The sequence below is a fragment of the Melozone crissalis genome, unplaced genomic scaffold (assembly GCF_028551555.1).
Source record: "Melozone crissalis strain CALT ecotype California unplaced genomic scaffold, PUWL_Pcris_2 ptg000081l_1, whole genome shotgun sequence".
NCBI lineage: Eukaryota > Metazoa > Chordata > Aves > Passeriformes > Passerellidae > Melozone > Melozone crissalis.
Window position 1 is genome coordinate 2,027,955 of NW_026535858.1, and position 13,301 is coordinate 2,041,255.

The window sequence follows — 13,301 nt, forward strand, 5'->3', positions numbered from 1 at the left end:
ACTCAAGGTCACTTGATCCCTGTGTGTTCTTGTGCCAGCATTGTCCCTCAGTTCCCCACCTCGTGCTGCCTCCCCAGAGTTCTGGATTTATGGGTGGGGTATGAATTTATGGGCAGGGTATGTATTGATATCCTTCCAGCTGGAGGATATTGGTGGATACTGGTGGATATTGGTGGCTGACTGCATCTGCCAGCAGAAGGAAACTCCCTCCCATGGATGCTGTGCCCTAAACCATGCCATGTTTGTCCAAACTTTATCTGCGTTTGTTTCCCTCAGCACTGGAGTCCAGGCTCCTTCATATTTTCAGAAACAAACCTTATCTAATATTCATCTTCAAATTATAAATTCTGCTGCTAAAATGGAATACTTCCCCGTGCTCCATAAAAGAGGCAGCAACAAGCACAGAATAAACAGCTTGACTGCTGGACTGAGTTTTCTATTTATGGGCTCTGACAGTCTGAGGCCGGGTCAAACACAATACAGAAAAATACTCTCCAGTGGAGATGCAAAAAATCCTTATAATTGAGGAATTCCCGTTCTAAAAGGTTTTTACATTTAGTTTTTCACTTGAGATGCAATGTTCCAAACAACTTCAAGATCTGAAATTAATTTTTCAGCTTAACTAGAAAAAGCAACCTCCAGTGTATTAGAGAAATAAATTTTGCAAACTCATTTTGACAAATAGTCTCCATTAACATATTTATGCTGCCACATTATCTATACTAACATTTGTTGCACACATATATATATATACACACACAGCTATATATATATATATTTTAAACAATTTTTAAAAAAAGGTTTCCTGGTAAGCTGCCTAGCTGCTGACAGCCTGGGCTAGCCCTACAACTTTGGTGTGGCTTAAACATTTCAAAGAGTAATAAATCATGCCTGGGATCTATTGTTCTGTCAATATTTGAGACAGAAACAGGGCAGAGAGCTCTTCCCCTGTACAAGTGGAATGCTGGAAAACACTGACAATCCCAAAGTTAATGGGCTTTTGGGGAAGTATTCTCACTTTCTATGTTCCAGTTGTGAGGCCAAGGAATTCCAACTGTTCTGTAACACTTCCTACAAGTGTTTCATACCAACCATTTGCCTGAGTGATTAATACATCAGAATTTATGCTTTAAATATTATGAAGCATGTCTCAAAAGTAGAGCCATGGCTGCACAGTGCTTGTTTTTGCCATTAAAATCTGTTACCTAGGAAATGACCCCCTTCTGCCACCAAAGGAATCCAGGGTGTAATTATTCTTAAGCAGTTACCAAAAAGGTGAATTTAATGCAGTGGGGTGAAAATGTTTAAATTGCATAAAAGTTTAAAGGAGGAAAAACACATTTATGCTGGGGTGAATAGTGCTTGGTGTTAAGGCTGCCATGGGAAAAATACATACAATAGATGCTGAATAAAATTAAATATAACTTAATTGAATGCTGATTGCTTAATTTATTTTATTACCTAAGAAAAACTCAGCGCAACAACTACCAATAAATGTGCACTGCAAAACAGAATTCATACTGGAATTCATGGAGAGAGCCATGCAACCAGCTCCTCTACAATCCTTACAAATGCATGTCAAACCAAAGCTGACACACAGCAAATAGATACAGAGAAAATCTGGAGAAAGAAACAGCGTGAAACGTAAGAGCAGATCTAAAGGGTTGGCCCTTTAAAATTAAAGAAGCAGAGATAATATTTAAATAAATGCATCCTTACAAGGGAAAAAAAAATCAACATCTTTATGCCATTACTTAGAGCACTTTCACACTCTATTTTTAATTCTTCCACCACAAAACCATGCTAAAAATAAAGGCTGATAATAGCCTAACCCTTGCCTTGCTCCCTCCAAGGATAATGTGGAAACACTTAATTAATGGCTTTAGTTTTTTCACACTCCTTTCCCTGGCAGCCCTTGAGTTTGTGCTCTCCCTGCTTTCATTCCCAGCCTGGGGCTGGGTGCAGGTGTGGAAGTGACCCAGGGGCTGTGGCTTGTTAGGTAAGGAAGAGCCACATGTTTCTGCGGAATGGAAAACACGCAGATATGGTAAATTCTCCTCCAGCCTCCCAGCACACAGGGACAGACTGCTCAGCACCACCAGGGGCTCCTCCTGCTCCCTCCTGATAAGGGAACAGCTCTGCAGGGAATTCATCTCCTTCCCAGCACGACACAAAGCATTAATCACACCAGCTCACCTGGCCCACAATAAAACACCACTGCAGACACTTCACCTATGCAGATGTCAAGCCCACCTCTCTGCTGATTCTGCAAAAGCTCCGCTGTGTCCCAGCAATAAATGCACCTAAAATACATCAGTGACTGCAGGAGCTTTACTCAGACCTCTGTAACCTCAGGAACTTCAGGAGCAAAAGATTTTACTAGGTACCCGAGGAGCTGCAAAAATGTAAAACATTATGGACAGCTCTTGCTTACTGTGCTCGGAACAGTGCAGGTGAGCAGCAACAAAAGGCTACAACGGGGACCAGGGGAGTGATGAGATCCCAAAAGCATCTGAATAGTGCACAACAACTCACCAGAAATCCATTTAATTAGCTGTGAGAGAATCATTAGAAGAGAATATTGTGGTACAGTGGATGTGCACAGTCAATGAGCTGGGACAGGAATTTTGAAAGAATCATCAGAGGAGTGAAGAGCTAGCACTATCCAGACAGGGAGCAAGGAGTCAGGTGTGCACATGGCTTCCACTTCATAAATTTGGATTTACATTTTTAAGGAAAAAAAAAAATCTCTGATTTCATTTAAAAGAACTTTTCAATGCATGAAATTTTATTTGCTAACAAGCATGTGCATCACCCTTTTGGAGGTTGTCTGGGTACCTGCGTTCATGTTTCTGGCCAAAAACTGTCTGGAAACTTCACTTCAACAACCCTGGCAGCAGAAGCCTGGGGGATCATCCCTTTTCCAGAACACCACATTAAAAGGTTAAATCACTGCTCTAAATACGTGCTTACATTTTGGTGACATTTTATAGACACGAAGCATTTTTTGACAATTATTCCATGAGTGCAGAAATGAGTGCACACCTACACTTCATTTAATATACAGTGAACTGCATTCCCAACTCGGAGCAGATGCACAGAAAATATTGTGTCCCTATGTCATCCCTGATTAGCCAATTCCTGTCATTTTGGGATTTACACTGGAGCTGCTGCCAGTTCTGCAGCTCAGCTGCCAGACAGGGAGGTGGTTCTTCAGCACAGAGGTGGATACCAGGGTGTGCCAGCTGGACCCAGTGCACAAGCCTGAAAAGGGAAAAAACTGCACAACAATCCCACTAAAAGAATTAACTCTCTGTGATCTTTCTCTTGCTCAAGTCAGCATTTTCAGAGAGAACTGATTTTTAAAACAACACAGATCACACCCAGGACAAGAGACATCCATGGAACAGCACCAGGGTAAACAGGGTGAACAAATCCCACAAAAACCTGTGTGCACCAGGGTAAACAGGGTGAGCAAACCCCACTGGAGGCTGGGGGCAAACACCACCACAGCACCTTCCCCCTGGGCTCTGTTTCACGTTTTCTCCTTATTGCCAGGCAGAGGTGTGACTCTGGCACACCACACGCCTCCTTCTAATAAATCCTTTATTTGGCTGATGTGGAGTGCTAATATTTGGGTAGCAAGGATGATCTTTCAGGTAACAGACTTTCCTGTAAGGTAAGCACAGAGCACAGCTCTAATATTTGCACAGATGAGAAAGGAGGTCACAAGGGGTTCCATTTCCTCAAGGAACCGCTCCTGCTGACGTCAAGAGACAGTTTGCATAAATATGGCCAAGAAGCAGGACTTAACCCTCCACAAAAACCTGGAAACACTCACTTGGATTGGGCTAGAAAAATAAGAAACTTAAGAGGAAAAAATTAGAAGTGCTTGAGAGACAACATTCACGATGACATCGGTTTCCTCCAGCAAGATGCAAAGGTGAGAAAGCTTCCAGATGGGAGTGCCTTCAGTTAACCTCCAGATTCTTGGGACTTTTTTGATTCATAATCTCTGGACCAAGCCATCTTTTTTTCATATTAGATCTGTTTTTCAGGATATTCCCATGGCTCTAAAATTTCTAAGGTGTAAACACACCAAAATCTGGGTTAATCATCAGGATATGTGGACTGGAATAAAAGAGGATGCAGAAACAAACTGAGTGCTATTTTAAGACTTGTGGTGGTAGCAAAAATCTGCAGAGATTTGTGCAGGAGCTCTTTCACTGGTTTTGGCTAAGTGCCCAGCTAAATCCTGACAACACTTGAGATGTTCAAAAGGGAATTTTCTGTGATTATAGCATGAAATACACTAAGTTGATCCCATATCTTGCATTGTACACCACTTTATCCAAAAGCAGAGGGCTAGACCTAATAGTATTATTAAATTATAGATTTATCACACTCTGAGTTCCATTGTCCCTGATTTTTTTTCTTTCAGCTTTACATTTTAGATGCTGGTAAACAGCCACCGTGCTAGCCAGGCTTCTGCTGAGGGTCACATCCCAGAGCAACTCTCCTGTCAATCCTCCACACTGCAAAGCCAGCAGGGAAGCAGCCCCATCCCTGCTCACTGACACCAACCCAACACATTTTATTTTAAAATGCACCACAGGATGTCTCACTGGCCTGTGAGATCCCAAAGCAGACAGCTGGGACAGCAGCTGGATTTGGAAGCAGACTTTGCTCTAGCATGTAGGAGAACTGAGTGACTGTGTCTGAGTGCAGCAGGAGTGTGAAATGCACTGACCTTTCTTGGCCAGGTTGCTGTTGGGTTCATACTTCTCAATCAGCACTTGAACTTGCTCTTGTTTGAGAGGCGGGTAAAGGATCTCGTTCAATCGTGGATCCCGCTGCTTCAAATTGATGAAGTCCATCATCTGATCCACAGTAAGGTAGGGCTTGCTCTTGGCACCACTGCAGAGAAATTAAAGCAACAGCAAAGTCATGTTAATACATTTCCTTGGAGTCTGGTTCTGGGTCTGAAACTTCCCAAGGAAACTGACACAAGATTCATACAAAACTATCATACAATAAAAACATCACTGTGTCTCTGCACTGATTTGTTTTGCCAAAGGTTCTCCATCAGACATCTAGGAGGAAGATCTCTGACAATGTTCAGCATTACTGGCATCAATGGGAAGACTTGGAGCAATGCTAAAAGCCTTTCATTCCTCCGAATTCTTGGAATGGAGCTATTTAACAAAGCAAAAGAGAAAAGAGCCATGGGATTCAATCCCCAGCTTGCCACAACCACTCTGCTGGCACTCTGGGCCCAGCTATTTGGGTTTACTGCTGAATAACAGCAGCCCTGATTGCATTATTCTGGTGATTTGTGTGGGTCCCTTTTTTATAAATCTTCTAAAAGCTTGGAGGTGCTCTGCAAGGCAAGCAAAAAGCTGCCTGTTTGGGGAGGCAGTGAAGAGAGCAGAGTTTGGCACAAGCTGTGCCCTGACAGAAACCCAGGCTTGCCGTCCTGCCTCCACTGACCAGGCTGTGCTCAAAGTGAAGCACACGGATTGCTGCAGGGGTAGCGGCACCAGGACTTACAGAGCTCAGAACTGAATGGATCAAATCAGTTGTAGCCGGCTGCTAATTTAATTTCACGGTGTGAATCCATCATACTCAAATCCTAAAAGTTGCTGCATTTTTTTGCCAGTCCTAATTAAGCTTTTGGGGGCGATTATACATATTCTCATGCCTATTTTGTGCTGTTATTGCTTATTACTCTTCTTTCTTTACTTTCTCGGAAACCTAAACTGTCCTCATCAATGCAGAAAAACAAGACCTGGCAGTTCTGCTCCTCTAGGAACAAATTCCTGTAAAACTCAAGCCATCAGAAGTGGAGGTAAAAGCCTGGGAGAGAAGGAGCCCTTGATCCAAGATTAAATAACAACCCTGCTTGACATTTAAATCTGTTACTGGCCAGCCCTGCATGCTGCTGTAGTGTAAATAACCCGCTTTGCCGTGGCCAGCCCAGAAAATCAGTGAATGGGGAAACTAAATAAATAAATAAAGGAATGAGAGTGCTTCCTTACAACTCAGAGAAAATGTGGTCGATCTCAGGGCGAGGGCAGAGGTTGTTCAGGAACACTCTGTACACTTCTGGCGTGAAGTCGTCTTGGGGGATTGAATCATTCTGTGAAATGGGGAAACAAACAGAGAGAGACACATACAGCACTGTTACATGTTCTGTGCACACTGAGCACTCAGTGGTGGCTGCTTTTGATTTCCTTCCTGCAACCCAGAGGAGCCCAGATTCTGCAGGGTTGTAAGTGCCCTGAATGCCAGAGCAGCTTAAAGAATACAGCTTTAAAAAGTACACACAAATACATAGTATTTTTATTTTATTTATTATATTATATTATATATAATATTATTTATAATACATAATATTATTTATTATATATAATATATTTATTTCATGTATTATATATCTGTATTTTTTATTTTTCAGCTTCCATGAGGCCCAGGTATGTCATCCTCTGAGCACCTGGGAAGGAGGAGGAAGGCACATGTCCCTGCCTAACCCCCTGCCCCCAAGCAGAAATGGGTGTACCAGCCCTGCTGAGTCTCTGAGCTCACCCCAGCCGTGCTGAGCCCGTGGTTGTCAGTGAGCAGAGCAGCAGCATCACAGGGGTGAGGATGTCACTCATCCTGCCAGAGCTGTCACACAGCTGGGGAGCAATCTGGGTCACTGTGTCACTGCTGCTACACTTGTTCCCTGGCAGCAGCAGGGATCCTGCCTGTTCCTGCACATACACGTTCAGGATGCCACAGTTCTGGGCAGCACTCAAGCAGCACAGCTCTGCCATCCATCTTCATCTTTGTCCTGAACACTCAGTGTGACACACTTGGCAATCAGATTTCTTTTAGAGGAATTGATAGAAATGCTCACCTGCAGAACACATGCCAGCTTTTTTTTTTTTCCCCTTACATCTTCTACAATTTAGAGTGATTTAATTTTAGAGCAATTTAAATTTAGTCTAACTTCTAGATGACAATTTCATCACCCTCACTACATTTTTCCCTGAAAAAATCAAATTACTGGAGGCATTTACTGTACTGAGTATAAGAGCCCTTCATCCAAAGCTGTGGCACGTGGTCTCTGGGAGCACCATGGCCCACAGGATGGCTCTCCATGCTCCAAAAAGGGATGAACCAGAAGAGGAGGATGGTAATTTGGGCACAAAGCTGCTTGCTTGGCAAGGCTGGCTGGGGCAAGCAGCGCCTGTGTTACTGTGCCTGTTCAGCAGCGTTGCATGGGGAACCTGCAGCACGGCTCAACCCTTTGTCAGACCCAAGGAAACTTTGCTGTGCTCTTCCTGCCTCAGGTTATTACAATAAATAAACAACGCCACAGGCATCACTTTGTGTCCTTTCATCCGAAATTCACACAGCCTTGAGAGGGCTTTATCCTGTTTCTGTCCATAGGAGCCAATCTGTCCCAGACTGACCAGTCTGGGCTGTCCTCTGCTCTGCCTGGACAACCATCCCCAGGCTCCAACATTCTGGGTGACCCCACCAGAGCCTTAACCCTCCTTTTCTGGCAGGCTGGGGTGGCTGCAGGGTGAGCTGGCTCAGACTCCCCCAGCCAGAGCCTCCCTGTGTGTGTGTGTGTTCCAAATGGGATCAATCCCTGAGCCAGGTAACTCACTGCTGCCAAAGCCAGGGCCAGGCTGGATGGAGAAGGGGGAATGCTGAGGGGACAGCATGAAAACAGGGCTGCCAGTGGCACTGCCCCCATGGCACTGGAAAATCCAAGCTGTGGAGCTCTCCGTGCCAACACCTGTGCTTGCCTTGAGGCTGGGATTCTCAAAGCTTGGGAATTCTCCTGTTAGAGTTGCCAGCCTGCCCTCCCCTGCTCATAACCCCTGTCCAGCAGGGTGCTGCTCCTCAGCCAGGCCTTTTCAATGATTCTCTGACCACCACAGAGCTACAGTCCTCCATCAAGCCACTATTTTTTCTTTACAAGGGACTTGAAGGTGCTCAGCTGAACAAAAGTTTATTTCTTCCAACAGCCTGAGATCCAGGCTCTGATTTGCCCCTCAGACCCAGTTAGCAGACATCAGTTTGCCTCCCTGTGTCTGCAAACACCCACTGCAAAGAGAACAACCAACATGAGCCCTCAGGCACAAGTGTACAGAACTTTTTAACAGGTGTTTCCTACCAGTACCATCATCAGTGGGTACAAACCACAGATATCCAGATGGGAGGCTGAAGCCACCTCAGGCACACCTCCCACAGCCATTTTTGGCATTTAAAAGCCTGTGTGCCCCCAGGGATGGAAATACACTGCCCCCTGACTCAGGCTGGTCTGAGCCATCCCTGTTCAGAGGAACCACCCACACACCTTATGGGCTCATCTCTTTGTGACACCAAGGAACAGAGCACAAACCCTCTGCACCACATGAGAGTGGTGCATCCCTCCTTTCCAGCCTGGCTCAACACTGGCATTCCATTTTATCCCTTGATTAGATGCTCTTCTAATTTCAAGCCCTGCTGATTTAGGATTTGCCTGCTAACCTGCCTGCTTTTGTAACATCTGTATCCAGTCTGTTACATATTTGGCAGCATGAGAGCTAATTCGGATTATTTGCACAGACTGGATTCAAGAGCTGGTTATTTTATTTTAACACTCAAGCTCACTGGTGCTTCATTGTGAACCCTGACATTAACTAGAAGGCAAAAACCACTTTTCACAGCCAAAAGGCCAGCTAAAATAAAGCTCTCCAAATTCTATTTAAGGCACCTTCAACCAAAACAAACAAAAAATATCCAACAATAACAAAAAGCAACCCCATTTCCAAAAGACAGCCAAGATTTAAAACAAACCTACATAGGAGAATCAGATGGCAGTCAGAAATTCATTGGGGTATTTTAAAACTTTGTTCAAATGTTTATTTAATCTTTCTGCTTTCAGATCTACTGGATGATGACTGTTCCAAAAATCAGGATTCTTGGATTGATTCTGCAAGACTCCACACAGGCCAGTTGTGAACCAGAAAGAGAGGAATTACTAAAGCCATGCTTTGAAACATGCTTGACTTGAGGCCCATGGTTCATCCCACTGTGACCATGCCCTGCTGCTCAGCACTGCAGAGAATCCATCCCTTACCAAGGTCCTTAAAGACAAAATAAAGGATTTATTTTCAGCAATTTTGAGGGTTCTCTCTGGCGCTACTCCTCAGGAGGAAAACAATTACCTGGGCAAGGAGAACTCTTGCTCCTCTTGCACTAAGTGCAGAGCCTGCAGGTTTTTTCCCTGGGGAGTGGGGCTGATGGATGGGGTACCTGTCCTGTCACAGAAAGTCCACACAGGGACACTGGACACTGTCCCCTGTCACTGTGAGAGGCACATGAGGGAACATCCCAGGCTTGAAGATCCACTCTCAAGTTCCAAGAGCTGCAGCACACATGGTGTGAAGCTCGTGGCCAACAGGCTCCATATCCTCCCAGAGCAATGAGAGGTGGGCAAGCTCAGGGAAAAAATCCATGAGGCATGAATATGAAAATGCTAACATCCATGAGAGATTTTCATGAATTCTCTGAATAATTTGGCTGAGCAAACTCCCTGATATTCATGTCTTGCATGCTGCTGGAGTCCACTGCTCTCCCAAGGCTTTATGGGAACACCATGTGTCCTGCAGTAATAGGGCAGAAAGGCTGGAAGCTGGAGCTAAAATTTCACTTGCTCAGATGAACAGGAACACAAAGGAAAGGAGCTGTGGTTGAAGTTCTGCTTCTCTTCCATTCCCTTACCTCCATGAGATTCAGTTTTGCCCTTCCACAGTATTTTCCAAAGATGATCACCACAGTTCTCTTTGGTGCATGCAGCACATTTCCCTTTTGTCCCAACCAAAGAAAGGATCTACTTCATACTCTGAATCACTTTCAAGATGGTATCCCAGCAACAAGCATCCAGCAGTGTGTATGTAAAACTGGCTCTACTTAGATAAATAGCAGAAAAGGCTGCAGTTTCGTTCAAAGACCCAAATGGTATTTAAATTTTCCTTTCAGAGACACGTAGTAAACGGAAGAAATAAATCAGCTGATTCAGAAAGCAGTGTCTCAGAGATTTTTTTTGCACACTTTGTCTTGTTTGCTATCAATTAAATGGAAACTCATCTTTAAAACCTTTCTCTCCACATTTCTAACCTCACAATATTACTTCAGATAAGATTATTACAGTATTTTATACCTACTTTGCTGACATTCCTCGGAATTTTATTTAAACCTATGAAGGAAGGTCTCACTGAAGGGGTGTTTGAGGATTGGCTGGGAAAGATTTTGCTCCTCTGTTCTGGAGCTGCAGGAAGGGGCTCTGTTAAACCACTGGGGGTGCAAATGTCAAGGAAACCTCTCAGCACAGAGCTCTGTATGAGTCAGGGGATCAGGAGATGCAGGCTGTCTCTGCTACAGAAGGGTTGTGCCCCACCTCTTGGACCCCTGAAGGAAGGGATTATCCTGCAGGAACCTGTCCTGGGATTAAAACCCAGCTTGAGCAGAGAGGTGGGAGCACATGTCCCACTGTGGTTGCTCCCAGCCTCACCCAATCTGTGACTCCAGAGTTAACTGGAATCACCTACTCGAGGTCATTCCATCTGAAAAAGCCTTCTTGAGGGCCAGGTGCCACCCTGGAAATGCTCTGGGTTGAGGAGAGCTCCTGGATGAGCCGGATACAATGGCTGCATGCCTGCAGTGTTGGCGGCTCCCACAGCACATTTCCACATTTCCTTCGTGCACCTTTTGGATAAGGCAGGGGGAGTTTATCCTGTCACTTATCTGCAGCTACAGACCACACCTCAGGCTAACAATGAAATTGTGCAAAGGTCACCTAAAAATGCCCTCACAGGATTCCTCCAGGACAGCTCACACAAACTCTGCCCTTCCTTTGAATCCTTTCAGGCTTCTTCCAGTGCCCCTGATCCCAAACAACTCCAACCCAAAGGCACTCAGAGGGCTCTCAGGAACCTCAGGGTGGGAAAGCCAGAGCTGCTGCCGAGGAGCCGTCCAGAGCAAAGGCAGAACAGAGGAGAGGACACAGCAGCCAAGCCAAGCCCAGCCCAGCTTGTAGGAGTGTCAGGGGATAGGATGGTCAGAATGGATACAGAGGAGAGCTCTCTGAGGCCAGGTCATGGAACTTGGCGTTTATTGCAAAGGGCCTGGGCGCAGGGCCCTGCTGGGAGCTGCCAGACACAGCTCGGAGCAGGCCCGAGAGGAGAGAGAGGATGAGAGGGTGAGAGAGCAAAAGGGCAAGAGAGCTAAAGGGGTGCGAGAGTGACGTTCTCATTACAATACAATAAATCTTCTTCTGTGTTGAATATTCTAAATTGTTGTCTTATACAGCACAACAGTTTTATTATCGTTATGTTATCTTAGATATTAAGAGTTCTACTATCATTATAGTGCAAGGATTCTACATTGCCAGAGCTCCATACCTCCTCAATGCTTCTCGTAGGCAGCTCCTCTAGGCACTGACTCTTCCTGGTCCTTGCAGCAGCCATCTGACTCCAGCTCCCACCAATCCACTCTTTTATACCACTGCTCTTATTGGCTACAGGTGTGGCCTGTTAACACCAGGCCTGCTCCTAATCTTTAGTAATTGGTTCAGCTGCAACTCTTTAGGGGGTAAGATTACATTCTATACACCTTCATTTACCCACACTGTGTCCCCCTACACTAATTTTTACTAACTAATCTAGTACAATATACAAATTTTATAGCATTTACATACAGCCTGTAAGAATCGTTACATTACCACACACTGTGTTACATTTTAAACCCTAAAAACTCCTCTTTGGGCCCCTTCTGCCAAGCTGTAGGGTCTGCTCTGACGCTTGGGCCTGTCTGCAAGCAGAGGGTGTTGCTCCATCAAAAGGGGATCACCTTCAGCTGGCCACACCATTGTTTTCTTCATTGTCTGAGGTATCTCAAAGCTTGCTTTCATTTCAATCTCGCTTATAGTTTCCATATTCTCAAAACCTTTTGCCAGACAATCATATTGATAAGGCTTTCCTGTTCCATGTCCCCCACCAGAGCTCGCTCAGTGCTTACCCTGGAGGAGGGCAGGTTGCAGGCCTCCAGCGCCGTCTCCACGCGCTTTCTGTCCGAGGAGAACAGGCGGTAAATGCTGCAAGGGGCACAAACACAGGGGTTTGCTTTAAACACCTGCCTTGATGGCCCTTGTGGCTCAAGGACTGAGTATCTCCCAGCAGCCTACTGCATCTTTAGCCATTTGTTTCCATTTGCTGGCTGCCCAGTACAGAGGGGAGTTTGACAGCGCCCAGGTTTAACCCTACCCCACACCAGCCCCTATCATAGCAGGCATTTATTTCAGCCATCACCGGTCTCTTCATTCCCCCAGTGAGATGCAATTTGAATCTATTTATTTACACAAATCCCTGAGATAAAGAAATTATGCTGCTTCTTTTTTTTTTATTTTTAATTTTCACAAGTGGAAAGAACCAGGGCAGAGAGGCAGAACGCCTGTGCCCCAAGGGCATTTGAGCAGAGACACCCCATCATCACTGTTATAAAGAGAGGGTAAAATTATTCTTCTAGGCACAGGGGTCCCCAGCTCATCCCAAACACATCTTCACAGCCCAAAGTCAGCAGAGTACACGTGGCAAGGAAGGGGAACAGCACTTACTTCTTCAGAGGAATGCGTCCCTCTGGAGTCACCTGCAGCTTGAGCTTTGTGTAGCTGTGGAGAGAAAAGCACCCTGCTTTATTTTGACAGCATTTTCAAGGAGCTCTCCATCACCTTCCTAGCTCTGGGCTAGTGCTCTGATCATGTGGCAAGTCCCACTCAGCTCCTTCTCCCAGCAGGAAAACATGTTGGGATATCATTATTGACCACAAACCTTCTACTGTCTGTCCTGAGAGAACTGTAAATGAGTTTTGCAGCAACATCATCTGGTGAAAAATGTGGCAACACTTAAATATTTCAGAGGAGTTTTTTTTTGTTAAAAAACTCAGTTTTTTGTTAAAAACTCAGCTTTTTCACTTCACCCACTGGTCTGCCAAGAGAAGAAGGAACTGCATGGTTCTAATAAACTCTCCTTTTCTCCCCAACAGAAAATGCCATTAACAGCCACTTCAAAAGCACAGTGCACGCTGAAACTAGGATGACTGGGATAGGAACATTTCCACAAATCCTTGACTGCCCACAGTTTCATCGTCTGGAAACTGAAGCCTTTCGTGCTACTGTGTCACCAAGCATAACCCCTGGCACTGAGGGAGATTAAAACAAAACAGAAAAAAATCACAGCAGCTATTTTAAAAAACCCAAAAGTTTC

General features: G+C 45.0%; 1 protein-coding gene across 3 annotated transcripts in view; it reads right to left on the reverse strand.

The window, feature by feature from the left end:
* Positions 1-13,301, reverse strand: part of PLCB1 (phospholipase C beta 1) — a 284,895-nt gene that overhangs the window by 103,689 nt on the left and 167,905 nt on the right. For all 3 annotated transcript variants that reach the window (XM_054290430.1, XM_054290432.1, XM_054290431.1), the window contains exons 6-9: positions 12,653-12,706; positions 12,058-12,133; positions 6,039-6,139; positions 4,751-4,917 (exon numbers count right to left, since the gene is read on the reverse strand). In XM_054290430.1, coding sequence (XP_054146405.1) covers positions 4,751-4,917; positions 6,039-6,139; positions 12,058-12,133; positions 12,653-12,706 — 398 coding nt within the window. The remainder of the gene's footprint in view (positions 1-4,750; positions 4,918-6,038; positions 6,140-12,057; positions 12,134-12,652; positions 12,707-13,301) is intronic.